The sequence below is a fragment of the Cibotium barometz genome, chromosome 13 (assembly GCF_041138505.1).
Source record: "Cibotium barometz isolate CiBa-2024 chromosome 13, ASM4113850v1, whole genome shotgun sequence".
NCBI classification, from domain to species: Eukaryota; Viridiplantae; Streptophyta; class Polypodiopsida; order Cyatheales; family Cibotiaceae; genus Cibotium; species Cibotium barometz.
Window position 1 is genome coordinate 61,163,246 of NC_141058.1, and position 22,285 is coordinate 61,185,530.

At 43.8% G+C, this 22,285-nt stretch overlaps 1 protein-coding gene across 3 annotated transcripts in view; it reads right to left on the reverse strand.

Annotated features, from left to right (window-relative positions):
- Positions 1 to 6,346: 6,346 nt before the first annotated feature.
- LOC147632910 (persulfide dioxygenase ETHE1 homolog, mitochondrial-like) overlaps positions 6,347 to 22,285 on the reverse strand; it is a 199,163-nt gene continuing 183,224 nt past the window's right edge. For 2 of the 3 annotated variants that reach the window (XM_086807832.1, XM_086807830.1), the window contains 2 exons: positions 7,020 to 7,044; positions 6,347 to 6,892 (listed from right to left, as the gene is read on the reverse strand). In XM_086807832.1, coding sequence (XP_086663958.1) covers positions 6,807 to 6,892; positions 7,020 to 7,044 — 111 coding nt within the window. In that variant the 3' untranslated portion in view covers positions 6,347 to 6,806. The remainder of the gene's footprint in view (positions 6,893 to 7,019; positions 7,045 to 22,285) is intronic. The other variant, XM_086807831.1, reaches the window with a different exon arrangement.

Sequence of the window (22,285 nt, forward strand, 5' to 3'; positions counted from 1 at the left end):
TGGGGGTTTATTAATTCGTGGGGCAAAGCCTCTGGAGCAAATGACAACATCCTTCTTGGTGGTGGCTGCATGCGGCCACAGCTAGCAAGACTAGGTCTAAAAGGTAGCTACTGGCGACCAGATTTGAAAGGCGAACGTGGCTCACTCCAGTGGATGCAACAGGGCGACCAACGGGCCGATCAGGGTGAATAATTCTGAAAGGCGGCCAGATACAATGAAGCGTTGATACCAATGTTAGGTAGGAGGCCCTGCACTTGCACAAGCACACACAAGAGAGAAAAACGACTGGGTGTGCTGGAAAATGTACGTAAGATAATGAGAGAAAGTACAAGTGTGTTTACTAAAGTACACTAGTCCCAAGGCTAAAAAAGCCCCACACAAGAGTGTGTTCACATGGGAAAAAACCCCTGCTCTAGCACAAGGTAAAAAGTGTCCATATGTAAGACTGTTCACGTCATGAATTCTCGGAGGCCAAAGGCTAACAGAGCCCTAGTAGTGTGTGATTAGAGTAATGGCTATGGAGGTGACGAGAGGATAAGGCAAGCAGACAACCTATCATAGTTATTTCTTAATATGTGTTAGAGAGGAAAGAGGAAGAGATTCTCCTTTTTTTTCCTTTAGAGCTGGCCCACAACCATGGTTGTGGAGAAGGGAGGTGAGGTGGCGAGGCAGGTAGTGTTGTGGATATCATTGAAGAATGAGGATGGAAAGTACGGGTGTAGCTGGCGGAGAGGTCACTGAAGGATTGCAACCAAGGTGAGACATGGGGGGGGGTGGGGGTCAACACTCTGGATAGCAGCTAGCTCTACATTCAAGAAGATAAGAAGCTTCGAGGCTCAAGTGTGCATGAATAATGATGCACTGCTGTGTTTGGAAATCAGGACTCTTTTTAAAGCTTTAAGCTAGGCTTAGCCAACTAGGCTGCCAACCAGAAAAAAGCTTTAAGCTAGGCTTAGCCACAGCTAGGCTACCAACCAAAAAAAGGCACCAAACTCCAAAAGAGAACCGCGAATTTGCTAGTAGCTAGTAGCTACTATTGCCAAATTCCAATTTTCAAAGTTTCAAGTTTACCAAATTACCTCAGGCTTTTACCTATTATTTGTATTATATATATTCTATGTTATATGATTTCATATAGAAGGGCAAATTTATGTATTATCCTTCTTAAAACTCATGTTCTTCTATCTCCATGTTTTAGCTTTGATGTTTTTTTGAAGGCCATGTAGAAAATTGCCCTCATGTGAAGGGTTAGAGTCCCCTGGAAGGGTACTGCAACCTTCAAATCTAGCACTATTGTCAATGAGCAAAGAGGGTGTGCTCTAAATGCCATTAATGGAAGCACTATGAAAAATGGTGGCCATAATCAATGGACCCCCAGGTCAAATATTACTAGGGGACCTCATGTAGAAACACCATGAGCCCTTCACTTTTGCGTACGGGGTTGACTACCACCATTACAAAGTCCAACCTTGATGATACCATCGTACTTTTGGATAGATTGTAACCTTTACAACAAAAGGTTATATTTTTCTCTCGACCTCAATCTTAATAGACATTAGTACTTGACCCACGCACTGCTGTGGCACATGCATACGGCACGTGGTTAGAGAGGAGCTCTCAAACCTGCCATGTGGTGGATATGGGATTAGTTTCTTACATTGCTACTCGAGTAGCTATGCCACCTATAGTGCTTCCACGTGGTAGCTATGTCCCTCTCTTCCCATAGGCATCCCTAGCATGTGGTAGGTTAAAGACAAAGGACTTTGGAACTTTGTGACAAGTAACGAGACAGAGCCAAGGGTTTCCCTAGTGAATGCAATACATGCCTAACTTACATGAAATAGAAATTGGACAAAGAGAGCTTTCAAAGTGCTGCATTATTTCTCAATTTGTGTGATAAATACCATGTTATTCCATATTCAAGATACACATAATACCAAGGATGCATGGGATGCATTGGTGAAGTTGTATGATACAACTACACAACCAAAGAAGATGAAATTGAAGCAAAAGATACATGGTGTGGTTTGAAACAACAGGAGCATAAATGATTATGTGCAGGAGATTAAAGAATGTGCTGATGCACTTGCATCTATTGGTGCCCCCATGGAAGATGATGACTTGGTTGCCATCATGTTGAATGGTTTGGGAAAGGATTACACAAATCATGGACCCACACATAGAAACAAAACTCAACAATCACTCGAAAGAATATTTCAATTGCACTATGTACGTGAGTTTATATTCGACTGAGTGACTATACGTGTGAATACACTCATAGTATGAGATGTGCATATGTTTTGTTGGGATGAACACTACTATGAATATGTATGTGTAGACACATTCATGTGTGTAGGTTCACATCTCTCTCTCTCTCTCTCTCTTTTCACGTGTGTAGGTTCACACCTCTCTCTCTCTCTCTCTCTCTCACACACACACACACACACACCCCCCACACGTATGCACCCGCACCTGCACGTGCACACACACACACACATTCTCTCTCTCTCTCTCTCTCTCTCTCACACACACACACACACACACACACACACTCTCTCTCTCTCTCTCTCTCTCACACACACACACACACACACACACACCCCACACGTATGCACCCGCACGTGCACTCTCTCTCTCTCTCTCTCTCTCATCCTTCTCTCTCGTCCTACTACTACAGGTATGGGGGTAGTTTTTTCTGCATTTCTGTATTCTTAAAATAGGTAAATTTTCTAAACCTTTCAAGTGTCTTGTGCTACTTATGTGTGTGCATGTGTGTCAAATGTGTACGCCAACTGTGTGTGTGTGTGTACACATGTATATGTGTGTGCCTTTATGTGTTGATATTGCCTACGCACGTGTCTGTGTGAGTGCACCATCATGTGGTAAATAAAGCCTTAATGAAGGTGACCCTCATGCTCAAAATATGTGTGTCGACTATGCATGTGTGATTATGTATGTTTACTCTATGTGCACGCGCGTACAACTGTGTGGCCCCCCGTGTGTGCATGCACCAATGCGTGCACACGTGCATGTACAATGCAAGAGTGTGGGTGTGCAACTATGTGCTTGTGTGTGGATGCACGCATGTTTATACATGCATGTGTGCACGTGTACGTGTGTGCATGCATGAAACATGTGTACGCGTGTGCATGCATATGTGCATGTGTGTGTGAACGCTCGAGTGTATACATGCATGTGCATGTGCATGTGTATATATTTGTGTTATGTGTGCGTGTGTGTACAAGCATGCTAAGTGTGTGCATATACGTGTGTATGCACATCATGTGTGTGTGGATGTGCTATGCATGCATATGCATGTATATGTCGATTCTTTATGCACGTGCAAGTGTGTCAGATTGTGCGTGTGTCGATTTTGTGTTTATGTGTGTGCACATAAGTGAAAGTGTATGTGTATATGTGTGCATGTGTGTCGAGTGTGCGCCACCTATGTGTGCATGCACCTTTGTGTCGATAGTTGTGCGTGCACATGCCTGTGTGAGTGCACCTTTATTTATTAAAGCCTTATTGAGACCCCTCTCATGTTACCCTCACACTCAGGCTATGCCAACAAAATTGCATGTGTGTAGTATTTTGTGCATGCTTGTGTGTGTGCGCTTATGTGTATGCACATGTATGTCTCTATATACGTGTATGCAAGAGTGTGTGCGCTTCTATGTACCTGTGTGTGGATGCACACTGCATGTGTACGTGTGCTCGTGCACATGCACTTGTGTGCATACATACGTACACGTGTGTGTGCATGCACTTGTATTTGCATGTGTATATTTATGTGTTGTGTGAGTGTGCAAGTGTGTGCAAGCCTACGAGTGTGTGTGTGCATCATGTGCATGCGTGTGTGCGCACGTGTGGGCTTGTGTACATGCACGTGTGTATGATTGGGCATCAATTTTGTACGCAAGCATGAGTGTGCGCCTATATGTATGCACATGTACATCTTTGTGTGTGCTTGCGAAAGAGAGTATGAGTGTGCCTCTATGTGCATGTGTGGATGCACGTGTGTATGTATGTGCATGTGTGCATATATATGTGTGCGCATGCACATGCACTTGTGTTTGCATTTGTGTGCATGCATGTATGCACGTATTTGCATTTGTGTGCATGCATGTATGCACGTATATGTGTGCACGCTCAAGTGTGCATGGGTGTGTATGTGTGTTGTGCGTGTATGCAAGTGTGTGTGTGTGTGCAAGTGTTTGTATGCAAGCATGCAAGAGTGTGTATACATGTGTATGCCTTTTTATATGTGCATCATGTGTGTACGCAAGTGTACACGTATGTGTCAATTCTATGTGCACATGCAAGTGTGTCGATTCTGTGTGTTTATGTGCATACAAGTGGAAGTGTACGTATATACGTGCATGTGTCGTGTGCACACCAACTCTGTGTGTGCACGTGCGTGTGCCTTTGCGTCAATAGTGTGCGTTTGCATGTTTGTGTGAGTGCATAGCCTCATCTATTAAAGCCTTAATGAAGGCAGATCACGTTACCCTCACATAGACTGTGTATCGACTTGTTGTGTACACGTATGATTCTCCATGTGTCGACAATCGCATGTGTGTGCGCGCTTGTGTCTGTGTGTTTGTATATGCACATGTATGTGTCATGCAAGAGTGTGTGCATCTATGTGCGCGTGTAGATGCACTGTGCATGTGTTTTTTGTACACTCCATGTGCATGCACGTGTATTTGTATATGTGTTGTGCGTGTGTGCAAGTGTGTATGCACGTCATGTGCATGTGAGCATGTATGCACATGCATGTGGGTGATTTGATGTGTGTCAATTATGTGTGCACATGTGACTGTGTGCATACGTAGTCATGTGTGCATGTGCATATAAAAGTGTATGATTGTGTGTATACATGTGTACATCTATGTGTGTGTATAAGTGTGCGAGTGCGCATCGTGTGCACGTGTGGATGTGTGCATGTACGTGCATGTGGGTGATTAGGTGTGCAATTCCATGTGCATGCATGTGAGTGTGTGACTGTGTATGCAATCGTGTGTGCATGTGTATACAAATGTACGCTTGTGTATGTGTATGAGTGCGTGTGATTGTGTGCACGCACACGTGTGTGCGTGTGTGGATACACGTGTATATGTATGCATGTATGTAAAATTTTTGTTAAGAAAAAAATAAATTTCAAAAATAAAAATGATTATTACTTTTATTTATTTTTTCATTGGTGGAGATGTGTGGTGAGGTGTGCTCACTTATTATATCCTTAAATAGATGCACCTTACATATAATGATTGGGTGTTTTGTTTTTAAACAATGCTAGAGAGAAAGAGATACATTTTCATCATATAAATAAGTGACCTCCCTACAGCAGTACCACCAATTGAATTTGAAATGGGAACAAAGCATGTCCTTCACCCCTTCTTACACATAGTAAAATGAGATGGCCTCAGAGTGACATGTGGGTGAATGTTGTGGCAAGGGAAAAAATAGTGAGAATAATAGTGTAGAGATGAGCTCAACCAAAACCTTCAATGGACATCCTTCAACTACATAAGTTAAATTGTTGCATAGTTACGTAGATTGATGACTTCCATGACACTTACAACATCTCTCGACTTTGTGAGATCTAGTAGGATACTGAGACCCCGTGGTGCCCCAACATAACAAAATGCATGTCATGCATGACCACGCGCACACTGCTAGTGTCCATGGACACAAACATAAGCCAAGTCTAAGATGGCAAATCTTTCATAGATGTATGGTCTCACATCTCACCATGTAAGCCATTTATATGCCAGAATGATGAAACATACAAAGACATCCTTTGAAACTTACCTAGATCTAAGTGTGCTCATGCTTAAAATAGCTACAATGCTTGGTAACTTTGTAAAATACATGTTGCATTAGTCTAGATGTAACCTTGGTTACTCTTTTTCAAGCAAGCGAAGGGGGGAGGCCTTTCACAAAGGAGGTTTGCACATTATAAATGATGGTGAACCACTGGAAACATGTGATGAGTTGGTATCCATTACTTGAAGTTACAGATTAAAAAATCTAGTAATCCCATTTATGGTGGTCAAACTTTGAACCAAATTGGTAATTTCTTCACAATAATTTAAAGCTTACTTAAGCTTAGAAACTCTGAATCAAGCACACCTTAGGAAGATAGATATCATGCCAAATGATCCATCCTTTGCAGCATTTCATTACTCATGGAAAAAAAATATTTACCTTTTATCCAGTTGATAAACTAATATCATTTTATTTGAATGACATGCAAAATGTGCAACATGTAATATTAACTCCACCAGAGACAAACAAGCATTTTGTTAATAATTGCAAAGTGCTTAAAGTTTGACCAAGCCTGTAAGATTTTGATCCCCCTTTGAACAGCATTAAGTCTTTTATCATCAAAGGAATGCATAAAAGAGTGAATTTTATCACTAGGAGTTTAGATTTAGGGGGAAGGACACACATGATCTGTCAGTTTTGACATGATAATCCTCTATACGAATAGTTTAGCTCAACCCTAATTCGATAAAGAGGGCATCATCTCTCATGAGAAAGCTTAACTGAATTGTCATTTGCTGCTAGCAAGTTGGATACCTTGAGCACTCCCTATACTTCTGAGCTCTCTAACTTTTCCCTTATTTATTTGATGTCTCTCTAGTGGGATTCCATTGGAGGGGGGAGCCTGCACTGAAGGCTGAAGCATGTCTATGTTTATACTACTTTACCAACTCAGTATTTGCAGCGTATAGCTTATTTGCAAATTAAGTATGGAAATTAACAGTGAAGGACACAACTGTCCCCAGTCCAAATATTTGTCAAGCATCTGGCACCTCTTGGATACCGCAAACCATGTTAGCAGGCACAGCCACATCAAACATCTTTGGATATGCCAATCCCAAATCTGAAGGAAATTTGATTTCAAGATAGTCATGACACACGCATTATACACTGAAAACTGCAAAAGCTCTTCTACATTTGTTTTTAAACAAAACTAACTATGCATGAGAATCAGATAGAAGAGCACTTACTGTCCATAATGGTCATAAAGGTTTCCTGCTTCCTCCCAACAGACAAGGAAAATTAAAATGACATCAGAGCTCCATAGAAATTTCCATGACCAGTTACAAATGCCTACGTCTCTCTCTAAGAAATGATATCAGAGCTCCATAAAAACTTCCATGACAAGTTACAAATGCCTACCTCTCTCTCTCTCTCTCTCACGTACTCTGCCACCATGGAGACGCCACTCCATTAGGACACCATCGTAGCTCTACGCTCGATTGTGGAGGAGGATAGTACTATCATTGGATGAGGAGATCTTGGATACATTCCCTGAGTATCTCTGGCCATCTTGCTCTGGGATTTTCAGTACCACATGTACATGGAAGGGCCGAGAAGTATGCGGGTCTTCTTTTCATCACTTTCAGTAGTTTTTGTTTCAATGTTCACAATCTACACATGGAACTTCTGTAACACATGTTGGTCTCATAGACCCATTGAGTCCTGTGTAGGCATTAAAAAACTCTCTCTCTCTCTCATTGAGGGGACTTCTCTACCGAAAACCCAAGGTGACTTCTCTTTCTCCCTATTGTGGGCAAGGAGGGATTCGAACCCCTGACACCGTGGTTCATAGCCACGTGCTCTAATCCCCTGAGCTACAGGCCCCGTCTCCATTGGATCTGTTCCAGGAACCCCTTCGCTGAAGCAACCTTTCCCCTCCTTACCCATTCTGGGTCAGAAAGATGCGGAAGCTTAGGATCCTCTTTCAAAATATGCCGACACGGAAGAGATGCCACACTGCAAACAAATAAGACACTTTAGAAAGAAGGAAAGAGGCGTAAAGAAGGTGGTATCGTATTTGTTACGAGGCATAACATACATGCATTCTCGATCATTGAGTTCCGGTATACTTATTAAAGGGAAGTCCATATAATTGAATTGGACTCGGAAGCAGGTTAATTGATTTAAGTAAACTAAACCAAATTCTCCGTTTTCAAATCAATGAAAAGGCCAAACAAAGCACAAAGCAATGTGCCAGATCGATTCTAGGTCGATGTAGAAGGCATAATTGGCTATTTACTCCAATTGTGCAAACAAACAGGTGTTCATGGGGCCTATTGAAACCAGCCTCTGGTAGAAACCAAAGTGCGGTAGACTGCAGTCACCTATCCAAAAGCAAATGAACAGGAGCTAGAATGCTCCAGTACAAAAAGGAAAAACGACACCTATTGGCCCCAAAGCTTGGCGCCCCTTTCGGTATTTCTTAATTCAAATTCAATGGAAAAGTTTTACTGAGTACAACAAAGCCTGTCAAGGAAAGTAAACTTGCATGTCCAATCTGGCAGCCCTCAAGACCTCTTAGCATAGAGGGTTCTCCTACAGATCTGTGTCCCACAAAAGCAACACACTATGGTCTCCTCTAATCAACCAAGACAATACAACAGGGCAGCCTTGAGCACGCATCTGGCTGTTCTATGTTCGTGGCTTCAAACTCAACCAAAGTACAAATCCACTGTCCAACTCTGTTTCCACCCTTCAAACTGCCATACCCCTCCTCTCACAAAGGGCCAGAAGAAACAACTCTGTAGCAGACATAAGCCAGTGGAAAGAAAGAGAGAGAGATATGTTCAGAGTATACCAACTGTTATGCACAGTTCTGCACTAGATGGACTGACCGTACCAGCCTGTACCCGCAGCCGCATGTGTCAGCAACTCTGCAGCACACGTGTGCACCTGTCCGTACAGATTCGTACTTGCAGCACACGTGTGTACCTGTCCGTACTATTCACCCTGCAGCCGCCTGACTGATGTGCCACCTGTACTGTGGGATTGGGCTGGACTGTACCCGACTGTACCTGCCCGTACAGGACTGCACCTGCAACCACCTCAGAACTGTACCTGCAGCCGCCTGAATGATGCGCCTCCAGCACGGCTGGACAGTTCTGTCCGTATAGTACCCGCCTGTACCTGTCTGCGTCAAAAAAACCGCAGCACCTGTACCAGGCCGTACCTGTCCGTACCAATCGCCTTGCAGGACCTGTACCGTACAACTCTCCTTCTGGCATCTTGTTCCAGCTTGCTCTCCACGCAGCCAGACCACACGTCTTCTTTAAAAAAGCAAGAGAGAGAACATGGAGAGGGAGGCGTGTACTCTAAAAGTAGAGTAGCCCCCTCCATAATTATCCTAGTGGCCCCTTTAAAGTTTATTAAACTTTCTAAGGGCCACCCAAGGTTTATAAACTTAATAAAGTTAATACCTTGGTCCCCTTTCACACTTGGGGTTGTGGACACATATAACTTTTGTCCAGACACCCAAGTATGCATCTTTAAAAATTCATCTTGCATTTATCTTGCTCACCAACCACCATGCTCACACTTCTGCTGTTCCACTTTCACAGGGTCATGACATACCCCCCTCTTGAAAAATGGCAAGAATTCTGAGCCTGTCTAAATCAAGGGAGTGGAGGTGCTACCCCCCTCTTGAACATCAGGCAATGCTCTAGACCCATGCTCTGTTGAACCTGAATGAGCCAGTCGGCTCCAACTCAAAGGCATCGAGATAAAGCTGCAAAACCTGAGGTGAATCTGCTAAGTCACCCTCCATCATCCACTTCGCATCCATCGGTGAATAGTTCTTGAGCTTCACAAGAAAGCGACGGGAAACTTTACCTCGTACCTTTCTTTCCTTATGTGCCAATATCTGCTCTGGAATAAGAACCTTATCAAGTTCCTCAACTTCTGGCTGAGCCTCATTTGATACATCCTCAGGCACATCCCCATGGAAAGGTCTAAGTAGACTCACATGAAATGCATTGTGAATTCTCCAGTGATCTGGTAGCTTCAAGCGATAGGCCACCTCACCAATCTTTTCCAGTACCTGAAAAGGTCCATAATAGCGCATGCTCAACTTAGGGAATAAGCGCTCTTTACCCTTCATCTTTTCGAGCCTAGCTTTCTCAAATCGCAAAAGAACCCAATCACCTAATGCAAACTCTAATGCACGTCTGTGACAGTCCGCTGCTTTCTTTTGCTTTTTCTGAGTTTTCTGGAGTGCCAACTTAACTCTCCGATAAGCTTCATCCACGTTCTCCACATACTGGTCAGCCTCAAAGATCTTATCATTTGCCATCATTCCCCGTTTGTGTCCTCGGAAGATCAAAAATAAAATCCATGGCAATGCTCTCCCATATGATACCCGCTTTTCAAGTCTATCCGACTAAAGACTGTTGAGCCCTGTAAAGCGGTCCAATATGTCATCGATCCTCGGAATAGGGAATCGATTCTTGATGGTATTCTTGTTTAGCGCTCTGTAATCTATACACATGCGCCAAGAACCATCTTTCTTTTTTTGCACTAACAGCACATGTGAGCAAAAGGGTGATGAGCTAGGCTGGATCAACCCCTTATTCAACAACTCTTGTACCTGACTCATAATTTCTTCTTGTTGGGCTGCACTAACGCGGTACGGTGGTCTATTTGGTGGGGTACTCCCCGGAATTAGATCAATAGCATGATCTTCTGGCCTTTTCGGAGGAAGTTCTCCTGGCAATGACTCGGAAAAACAATCTTGGAACTCACGTAAGAAATCAGTCCTGTCTTTATCTAAAAAAGACAAATTAGATTTAGACTCATTATCTTTTGCATCCTTTACAAAAACCAAGTACGCGAAAAGATGCTTTTTCATTACTGATGAAATTGCCGAAGCTGATATAATAGAAATAGATTCCCCTTTAAGCTTTACATCCAAAATATGCTCTTTCCCTCTATGAGTCAAAGTAATCTTCCTATTGTAAGTATCCCCCACCGCATGTACTCTATGGCACCATGGCATACCCAACAAAACATCACATCCATCAAGTGGCATGATGAAGAACTCCTCACTGTCCACATAACCCTGCACATGAAGCCTGAGCTTCCCAATAATAGGAGTAACGGGTTCTGCATACCCAAGACAAGCCATATTAACCTCATACAAAGGCCCCATCTCCTCTGCGCGGATCCCCAATCGGCCAGCAAAATCTGGTGAAATAAAGTTGGCTCTAGCACCCGTGTCAAAGAAAATCAAGGCATTCTGATCTCTCACTTTGCCCCATGCCTTGCACAACTCAATCTCTTCACCACCAGGCTATTCCCCAACAAGATCAGGAACTAACCCTGCAGAAGGTTTTGGTTTCTTAGACTTGGGCTCTCCTTTAGTTTCAGAGTTCTTTTGGGACTTACGCTTGGGACAGTTAAAAGACATATGTCCCTCATCTGTACAGTAAAAGCACTTCTGAGCATCCATCAAAGCCTGTCTCTCCTCAGGAGTTCTCTTGGGCATTGGTAACTTCTTATACCGCTTCTCTGTAGACCCTTTTGCATCACGCGAAGCATGCACTTACTTTTCAGATTTCTTGCTTGAGTTTTTACTTCCTTTAAATCCAGACGAGACTCCAGTGAGTAACGCGTTTGCTGTCATAGCATTCTCTATCATCTGCGACATATTTGTTACTTGAGTCTTTATGCAATAATCACGCACTTCCTTGGGCAGCCCACAACAATACTTCTCCACCTGCTCAGACAAAGGCACTGCACGATAAGAAGTAACTGGGAGTAAAGCTTCCCAAAACTTCTTATTATAATCCTCAAGATTTTCACACTTCGATGCATCCAACTTGTGCCATGCTGTCATTACATCCACCTCAAAAGTAGATGTGAGCCATACGGAAGAGAACACCTGTTTAAACTGTATCCAAGTAGATGGTGCTATGCCCTGCAAAAGAAGAGTGGACCACCACTGCAATGCATTGCCCTTGAGAAAAGTCACAGCTTTTCTCACCTTAGAGGATTCCGTGTAATTTCCACCAGAAAAAGTAGCATCAAACTGCTGTAAAAAGGTCAGTGCCTTTAGCTTAACTTTGGCCCCACTGAACGTGTCAAATTTCACTGCAGCTTCCCCTTCCTTATAATCCTTCGCCTTACCCATAGACATTAGATTATCGTAAGGAAGTGGCTTCACAAGATTGCTACCCCTAGCATTCATGCCCATCATAGGGTCAGCATTGCCAGTTCCCACACCTAGCATTTCATACATTCCTGCCATGTTTCCAAACATACCACTATGCATACTCGGCTGCATGCCCCCATACATGTTTCCTTGCATTCCGGGTTGCATGCCCCCAAACATGTTTCCTTGCATTCCGGGCTGCATACCACCATACATATTCCCTTGCATACTAGGCTGAAAACTAGCTCCAAAATTCCCTGGCATACCCATGCCTCCTTGAGGCTAACCCACAGTCATAGATAGGAACATAGAGCCACCACCAAAATAGCCTGGATAAATAGACTGCTGTGGAATAGGTGGCTGTCCGAAAAAGGAACTCTGTGAGTTTGCACCAAAAGTGTTTTGCATGTTCGGAAACTGTCCAAAAGAAGGATCCTGTGGGAAGGCACCGGTATTGCCCTGAGGTGGGTTCCTAGAACGCACTTTCTTCTTCTTCTCAGGCTCAGAATGGGATCTCATAAATTCAGCAAAGTTCTCACTTTGAGTGAGCTGCATAAACACATCCATTACCCCTGCCAAATGATTTTTAAACTAAGCATCATCTTCCTCTTTACTAGGCATGTCTTCTGGCTATGTTACATCCTCATATTGTGCATCTTCTGTAGAATATCCTCATATTCATTTCTCTCAAGAGAGGCCTCTTGCTCTTCCTCTTCATCATAAAAATATTCATCTTCTGTGTCTGACATGCTGCTGAATTTTTCAGCAATGGTTTTCCTCGAGACAACCATGAGCTCACCCCCTTAAGAAAGTTGATGATGTGTCCCGGCAATGGAACCTTGAAACCGGCCTCTGGTAGAAACCAAAGTGCGGTAGACTAGCAGTCACCTATCCAAAAGTAGTCCAGACAAATAGCAAATGAACAGGAGCTAGAATGCTCCAGTACAAAAAGGAAAAACGACACCTGTTGGCCCCAAAGCTTGGCGCCCCTTTCGGTATTTCTTTATTCAAATTCAATGGAAAAGTTTTACTGAGTACAACAAAGCCCGTCAAGGAAAGTAAACCTGCATGTCCAATCTGGCAGCCCTCAAGACCTCTTAGCATAGAGGGTTCTCCTACACATCTGTGTCCCACAAAAGCAACACACTGTGGTCTCCTCTAATCAACCAAGACAATACAACAAGGCAGCCTTGAGCACGCATTTGGCTGTTCCATGTTTGTGGCTTCAAACTCAACCAAAGTACAAATCCACTCTCCAACTCTGTTTCCACCCTTCAAACTGCCATACCCCTCCTCTCACAAAGGGCCAAAAGAAACAACTCTGTAGTAGACATAAGCTAGTGGAAAGAAAGAGAGAAAGATATGTTCAGAGTATACCAATTGTTATGCATAGTTCTACACCGGATGGACTGACCGTACCAGCCTGTACCCGCAGCCGCCTGTGTCAGCAACTCTGCAGCACACGTGTGCACCTGTCCGTTCAGATTTGTACTTGCAGCACACGTGTGTACCTGTCCGTACTATTCACCCTGCAGCTGCTTGACTGAAGCGCTGCCTGTACTCTCGGATTGGGCTGTACCCGATTGTACCTACCCGTACAGAATTGCACTTGCAACCGCCTCAGAACTGTACCTGCAGAGCCGCCTGAATGATGCGCCGCCAGCACAGCCGGACAGTTCTGTCCGTACAGTACCCGCCTGCGTCAAAAAAACTGCAACACCTGTACCAGCCGTACCTGTCCGTGCCGTACGCTCTGTAGCACCTGTACCGTATAGCTCTCCTTCCGGCGTCCTGTTCCAGCTTGCTCTCCACGCAGCCAGACCACACGTCTTCTTTCAAAAAGCAAGAGAGAGAGAACATGGAGAGGGAGGCGTGTACTCTAAAAGTAGAGTAGCCCCCTCCATAATTATCCTAGTGGCCCCTTTAAAGTTTATTAAACTTTCTAAGGGCCACCCAAGGTTTATAAACTTAATAAAGTTAATACCTTGGTCCCCTTTCACACTTGGGATTGTCCACACATATTACTTTTGTCCGGACACCCACGTATGCATCTTTAAAAATTTATCTTGCTCACCAACCACCATGCTCACACTTGTGCTGTTCCACTTTCTTAGGGTCATGACACCTATCTTATGTCACGCGGTTCACGTGCTGACGGACACCCTTCGTCTTCCTCCTACCTTTGCTTTGTGGATTTCCACAAGGCTTTTGACACTGTCCCATGGGCCAGATTGATGAGGAGAGTGCAGGATATGGGAGTACCAGCAAATATGCTTTGGGGGATCCTCACATTGTACGAGTCCTCCACTGGTAGAGTTTGGGACCCGAGCCCCGTGGGGGGAGGGGGGTGATTCAGATGTCATACTGTTACAGGACTGAGTATTTTACCTCTTTTTCTTAAGCATTGTAATTATGTTTTAAACCTGTTTAGCATTCACTAATCATGTTTACCTCTAAATGCATGTGTAAGTTTGTACATGTGTGTGGATGCAGATACATGTTTGGTGTGTGTGTGTGTACACGTGTGCATGCTCATGTGTTTGTTCATGTATATGTGTGTTTCTCTTACCTTGTTGCAGGTGTACCTTCTTTCTCTCTCAAGGTGGCACTACCACGTGGCACTGGTACAAGTAGCTTACGTGTCACACCTGCGTGTGATTTTTCGAAAAGCTATTCGCCATGTATTTTTTTTAATAAAAATAAAAGGAGAGAAAAAAACTATTCAATAGTCTTTTTGAAAAAGCCTTTGTAATAGATTTTTCTAAGGGGGAAAAGTATAGCTTTTCACCCCTAAACTTGTATAAATAAGGAGCCAAGGCTCTTGTATCCCACAACACAAGCTGGGTGAAAGATTCAAGGAGATCTCCTCTATGTGGAGCAAGGGGATTTCTTCTCGGGAATTGTACAAGGGCTACGCCGACCTCGAGTTATAAATAAATACCTGCGGAGACGCCACACTTTGGGGCCAATTGATCTTTTGTGCAGGAGCACTCTAGCTCCACTTATTCATTTTCTTCTTCTTCCAAATTTATTATTCAAGTTCATAAAGCGATTAGAGTGTGATTAAGTGTGTTCACCACCTGTCAAGTTTTTGAAGGCCGGTTTCAAGGTTCCATTGCCGGGATTTCATCGTCAACTTTTTCAAGAGGTGGTCGACACATTTAATTCTATGGCTGGAACTAATGCGGAGATGAAGGATTTATCTTCGGAAGAGGACGACTACTTCTATGAAGATGAGAAAAGCGAGCAAGAAATATCTTCCAATATGCCAGAACTTGAAGATGATGATGCCACCTATGAAGCAAAGATGCAAAGTTTGATGGAGGGATTAATGGAACTCGCGAAGGACTCACGTTTTCCACAAAACTTCAAAGCTGATTCTAAACCATGGAAGCATGGGTTTGAGAAGAAAGTTAAGCCTCAACATTCGGCTCCCATCTACCCCAATTTTCAGCCATACCCTGATTCTTCTTCTTCTTTTCCCCCACCTACCTTTGGAAACCCTGCTCATACTTCTCATCTTGGTTACTTTGGCGGAGGCTCTGTCTTTCATTCCATGACGGGTGTACCCAACATCGGCATGACTGGGAGCTATGGTATGCAACCAGGTATCCATGGAGGTATGCCAGGAGGTATGTATGGAACTTTTGGTGGTGGTGGTGGAAGTGCTTTTGGTATGCCTGGTATGGGAGGTGGTATGATGGGCATGGGATCTAACGCTGCGCGCAATTCTTTTCTCAAACCACATCCCTATGATAATCTTGTTCAGGGCGAGAAGCCAAAAGATTATAAAGAGGGTGGTCCTGCAGTAAAGTTTGATACTTTTAGTGGTGCAAAGGATCGTTTGAAGGCTCTCACCTTCATTCAACAGTTTGATTCGGCATTTTCTGGTGGAAACTTCACACAGAGGCATCTAAGGTACGAAAGACAGCTTCTTTCCTCAAGGGTAATGCTCTTCAATGGTGGTCGACACTTCTTCATCAGGGAATAGCACCTAGCACTTGGGTGGAGTTCAAGCAAATCTTCTCTTCCTTATGGTTGACACCGACTTTTGAGGTGGATGTTATGACAGCTTGGCATTGATTAGATTCCAGAGATTGTAGCAATATGGAAGAATATAACAAGAAATTTTGGGATGCTCTACTACCGGTCACATTCTTTAGGCCAGTGTCACTGGTTGAACACGTAGAGACATATTGTTGTGGGTTACCCAAGGAGCTTTGTGACTATTGTATTAAAACAAAGGTCATTAATATGACTCAGATGATAGAAAATGCTCAGATTGGATATGCCATGCTTACTGGTCAGATGTCAGGATTCAATGATCAACGTCTCTTTTCCAAGAAAGCATCCAAAGAAGCAAAGGAGTCAAAGGAGACCAAAAATGCTGAACCACGAAAGAAGGGACAATCCAAGAAGAGAAAATTTCAGCTCTTACCTCAAAGGATAGCTGAAGAAAAGAAAGAACTTATAGCTGGCAACAAATGTTTCTCTTGTGGAGAAGCGGGACATCGGTACTATATGTCCAAAGAGAGCACCTAAAAACGCAGATCACTCACAAGAAGAGCCTAAAGCAAAGAAACAGAAACTGTCTGCTAGACTAGTACCTGACTTGATAGGGTTGAAGCAAGGGGATGCATCTTCAGAGTTGTGCCGAGCATGGGAAAGACTTCGAGATCAGGAGGTTTTGATCTTTTTCGATCCTAGGGCTCGTGCAAACTTCATCACCCCCGAGCTTGCGGCAAAGTTGGGCATCAAACCAAAGGAGATGGGTGTGTTGCATGAGGCTACTTTTTCTTGTCCTGGACATTCGGTTGAGGTTACATCGATCATTGGGAAACTCCGTCTCAGTGTGCAGACTTACACGGACAGAGAGGATGATTTCTACATTATGCCTTTGGAGGGTTGTGATGTTCTGTTGTGTGCCATAAGGTTAAAGCGGTAGTAGATACTTTCAACAGGAAAACCTCTCTCACCACAAGAATAAGGAACACACTCTTGATGTAAAGCTTAAAGGGGAATCTATTCCTGTTGTATCGGCTTCGGCCATTTCTCATTTAATAAAGAAACATCTTTCTGTTTACTTAGTGTTTGTTAAAGAGAATCAGGATACCACAGATTCTACCCTGTCTCAGTTGGATAAGGAAAGATAAGACTTTCCCAAAAGTTTTCAAGATTGTTTTTCAGAGGCTTTGCCAAGGGAGTTGCCACCTGCTAGGCCTGAGGATCATGGGATTGATTTGATTCCTGGAAGTTCACCACCGAATAAGCTATCTATAAGGTGAGTGCAGCCCAACAAGAAGAGATTATGAGTCAAGTGCGTGATGTGTTGGACAAAGGGTTGATTCAGCCGAGCTCTTCGCCCTATTGTTCACCAGTGCTTTTGGTACAAAAGAAAGATGGCTCTTGGCGGATGTGCATTGATTACAAGGCACTGAATAAGATTACTATCAAGAACAGATTCCATATACTTCGAATCGATGATATTTTGGATCGGTTACAGGGAGCAGCTTACTTCAGACGCATTCATCTGAAGAGTGGATATCATCAAATTCGCATCAGGCCAGAAGATGTGCACAGACAGCTTTTAGAACAACTTTTGGACTCTATGAGTTTTTGGTCATGCCCTTTGGTCTTATGAATGCTCCAGCAACTTTCAACACGATGATGGATTGGATTTTTCGACCCCACCGTGCTTTTGTGGACACCTTCTTTGATGATATGATTGTGTTTTCCCATTCAGAGAAGGAGCATCGGGAGCATTTGACCAAAGTCTTTGAGGAACTCAAAAAGCATAGGTTGGTTGTCAGTGGAAAGAAGAGTGAATTTTTCATGCATGAGATTCACTTTCTTGGGCACATAGTGTGTAAGGATGGCGTCAGGATAGATCCAGCAAAAATTGAAGCAATAAAGAATTGGCCGGATTTACAGACTATTCATGATGTGAGAAGTTTCTTAGGACTTTGTTCATATTATAGGAGGTTTATCCGATTCTTTGCAGAGATTGCTTCACCTTTACATCACCTGACCAAAAAGGATGTAAAATTCCGATGGACAGAGAAGGAAGTGGAAGTTTTCAACAAGCTTAAGGAAAAGCTAACCATTGGTTTAGTTTTGGTTTTACTAGATCTACAAAAACCTTTTGTGGTACAGTGTGATGCATGCACGAATAGCATTGGAGCTGTTCTTATGTAGGATGGACATGTTATTGCTTATGAGAGTAGAACTCTGTCACCAACAGAAAGGAATCTACAAGTATATGAGAAAGAGCTTCTTGCGATTATTCATGCTCTTTCTACTTGGAAGCATTACCTTCTAGGGGCTGATTTCATTGTTCAGAGTGATCATCAGACTCTTCGATACTTCATTACTCAAACGAAGCTCTCAGTGAAGCATATGAGATGGGCAAACTTTTTGTCCATGTTTCACTTTCAGATTGTTCATGTGGATGGCAAAAAGAATGTGGTAGCGGATGCCTTGTCTAGGAAACCACATGTGGCCGCCGTCTCCATTATCTTTCATCATGAACTTGATGATATGCGAGAACAGCATGCTCATGACTCAGATTTTGAGCGGATTTTTGATTGTTTGACCTAAGGAGAGCGAGTTGATCATTATTCTCTCAAGGAAGGATTTTTGATGATGCATGACAAATTGTGTGTCACATCTCACTTGAGGCAGAAGGTTTTGACAGAATGCCATGCTCCGCCTTATTCAGGCCATCGTGGTATTGAGGATACATTGAAGGCTTTGGAGGCATTCTTTTCTTGGCCTACTATGCGTAGGGATGCTGATGCTTTTGTTTGTGATTGTATCATTTGTCAGAAGGTGAAGTATGACCATCAAAAGACACCTGGGTGAAGGGTTTGAGCTGTTAGGGTTAGGGTTTGGAAGGCACTTCAACAGGAGGCGTGAGAGTCAGAGAGAGGAACACGACTGCTCATGTATTGATTGTGATAAAATGAAGTACAATAGCCACATAAAAGGATGTGACCTAATAGTGTGTTCACATGGTCCGGCCATAAATAGTGCTAGGTGGACCAAATCACTTATAAACCTTTATAAGTGAAACTAAGCTAAAACTGGGGAAAAAAACCTCCACTAACTGAAGTAAAAAGTGCCCAGTAACCTACTGATGATCACTAGCACTCCCCTGGGTGCATACACAGCATAAAACCCAACAAACTCCCCTGGAGTGATATGTGATCACTGTACATCATCCACCAAAAGGAAACAAATTCAAAGCAGTGCGGAATGCTTCGAATTTCGGACGTGGTAGTGCCTTGGTGAAAATGTCTGCCACATTCTGATCTGTAGGGCAGTAAATCAGACTGATATCACCTGCCTGGAGTCTCTCCTGAACAAAGTGATAGTGAATCTCAATGTGTTTCGTGCGAGCATGAAACACAGGATTCCTGCCACGGCAATGGCACTCTGACTATCAGTATAGATAGGTGTAGGCTCCTCCACTGAAATATCTATATCAGTCATAAGACGACGCAGCCATACGCACTCAACGGTAGTAGTGTAGGCTGCTCTGTACTCTGCCTCACAAGACGAAGTGGCCACTGTGGTCTGTTTCTTGCTTAGCCAAGAAATACATGAAGAGCCAAGAAAGAAACAATTTCCACTAGTGGAATGTCTGGTATCAAAATCACCAGCCCAATCTGAATTGCTGTAAGCATATAGCTGCATGTCACCCCCCTCAGGATAAAGCAATCCAAGAGACAACAAGGTACCCTGCAAATACCGAAATACACGCTTCACAACTTGCCAATGTGACACTTGCGGGCTGTGCATGAATCTGCTCAACTGAGATACAGCATACTGAATATCTGGCCGTGTAGTACACAAGTAAATAAGGCACCCAACAGCCTGAGCATATGTAGTGGCATCAAATATAATACTGTCATCCTGTAGTGACTTGCAATCCTGAAATTTAAACTTCTCCAGAAGTTTAGCAACATACCGAGATTGCAACAACCCAATGCCTCTGTTATCCTGCACAAACTGTATGCCCAAATAGTAGTGTACGAGCCCCAAATCAGACATGTAAAAGGTCTGTTGCAGTATCTCTTTAAAAGCTGCAATTTTGTCATCATTTGATCCCATGAGCAAAAGATCATCTACATAAAGACTGATGACCAGCAGATCTTTCTCTTCTTTCTTTACATACAAAGTGGCTTCTGATGGACTGTTCACAAAGCCTTGAGTGAGCAGGAAAGCATCTATCTCTGCATACCAAGCTCGTGGAGCTTGTTTCAAACCATACAAGGCCTTTTTCAGCCTGCATACTTTCCCTTCATGACCATGTTCTGCAAAACCTATGGGCTGATGTACATAAACTTCCTCCTCCAGGTCCCCATGTAGGAAAGTAGTCTTGATGTCCAACTCGTGAACAACCCAACCACGATGTGCAGCCAATGCAATGACACTCCTAAGTGTCGACATACGGGATGTAGGAGCAAATGTTTCCTCATAATCAATGCCCTTCTTCTGTGCATAGCCCTTTGCAACTAGACGGGCTTTGTACCTGTCAATGGATCCATCTGCATGCCTTTTCAACTTATAGACCCACTTAGTACCAATGGCTTTCTTGCCTTTGGGCAGATCAACCAAATCCTATGTTTGATTCTTTTTAATAGAATCAAGTTCATCCTGCATGGCTTTGTTCCAATGCACATTGTCTTGTGCATCCACAAATGAATCAGGCTCATCATCATCCTGTAAACTGGCTGCCATAACCATATTTAAATCCATGATGTGTGCGTGCTCATTGGTCCGTGTCTCCCTACGAGTACGGCCAGCAAGAGGAGTCTCTAGATGGCTGTCCTGTAATGTCCTCAAATGTTGGGGTAAAGGCACTATGCCCACCCTTATAGTGTGTACAAGCCCATAAGTTATAGTACATAGTACACTTAGTACTTTTAATGTACTAAGTGCAGTATGTGTACTAGTGCAATATACATGTGTGATAGGGGAGTCACACACTTATATCATGAGTTGACTTATCCCCACAACTCTCTCTCTCCCTTGTTTCTCTGTGTATGTCTCCCACATGAATTACTCTAACCCTAATTCTCCCATTCAACTGGTATCAAAGCTTAGTGATCCCTCCCTCTTCCCTCTTCTCCTTGATAGCTGAACGAGCTGTACTGTAGCTGGCTGTCACCCTCATTAGGTGAGTCGTACTGGTATCAGCTGGGTGCTGATTGGGTACTGTCATACATTCAGCTTGTCGGGCAAAGCTACACGCTGCACAGCAGGCACCGGCTCAGAAGAGGCAGCGCAGCAAAGTGTTGGTGGCCACAAGGCGTAACCCCACACCGGCAGTGATGGCGGAGCTTTTTTTTCGAGTTGCTTGTGAATAGGCGAAGGTGGCGGCAACTTTGAAGCGCACAGCAGTCGGGCATTTCGTCTGAGGGCCACCATGAGGCCTCTGCCAGCGGCGGCGTCTACGTGCGAATGGGTCTATGAGTCAGCGCACAGGCGGGCGCCCATCGAATACTAGGCAAGCGAGCCTTTGATGCAACGCGTTGGGCGGACAGCGCTGGCAGGAGGCGCTCAGCTCCACGTCACCTTCTCCAAGGTGGGCGTCCAGTGCTTTGCTCCACGTCACCGCTGACCTGCACTTGCCTCTTGGTATCGAAGCCAATAACGCGGATGAAGGCGGAGGGGTACGCCTTCTTGCACTCGATGATCTATTTCAGCACAGCAGCAGCGTCTGTGCAGCCGTAGGGAAGCTTCCACATGGGCTAGAAGCCATCTTAAGCACACCTGAAGAGCCCAGCCATCCGTACATCGTACAACTGCAGCAGCAACTGCATCAGCATCAGAAGCGCCCCCCCCCCCCCCCCTTTTCTGCATCACGATTTCTGCAGCAGCACCAAATTCAGCAAACCCCCCTTTTCTGCAACGAAAAATTCAGAAATTTACGAGGTACATGCTTCAATTTTTTTTTTTTGGGATTTGCAATTGAGCAGATACAATCATCAATTGAGCAGGTACAGGTGCCGAATTGCTCAATTTTTGAGCAAAATTGGCAAAATTGGGTGACATTGGTCACAATCAGGATCAATTTGCAAGAAATTGGATGTCGAAATTTGGGGCTTTTGATGTAATTGTGCAATTAAGCAGTCATACATGCTGTATGATGTGAGAAATCGCACATTTGGGCAAAATTGCAGCAAATTGCAGTGCAAATCAAGGGGCTTTTGTGCCGATTAAGTTGATTTGCATGCAGGCAATCGCATTTGATGCTGTAGATAATGTGTTGATGCCTTACAAGCACTCAATGTGCCTGTAAAT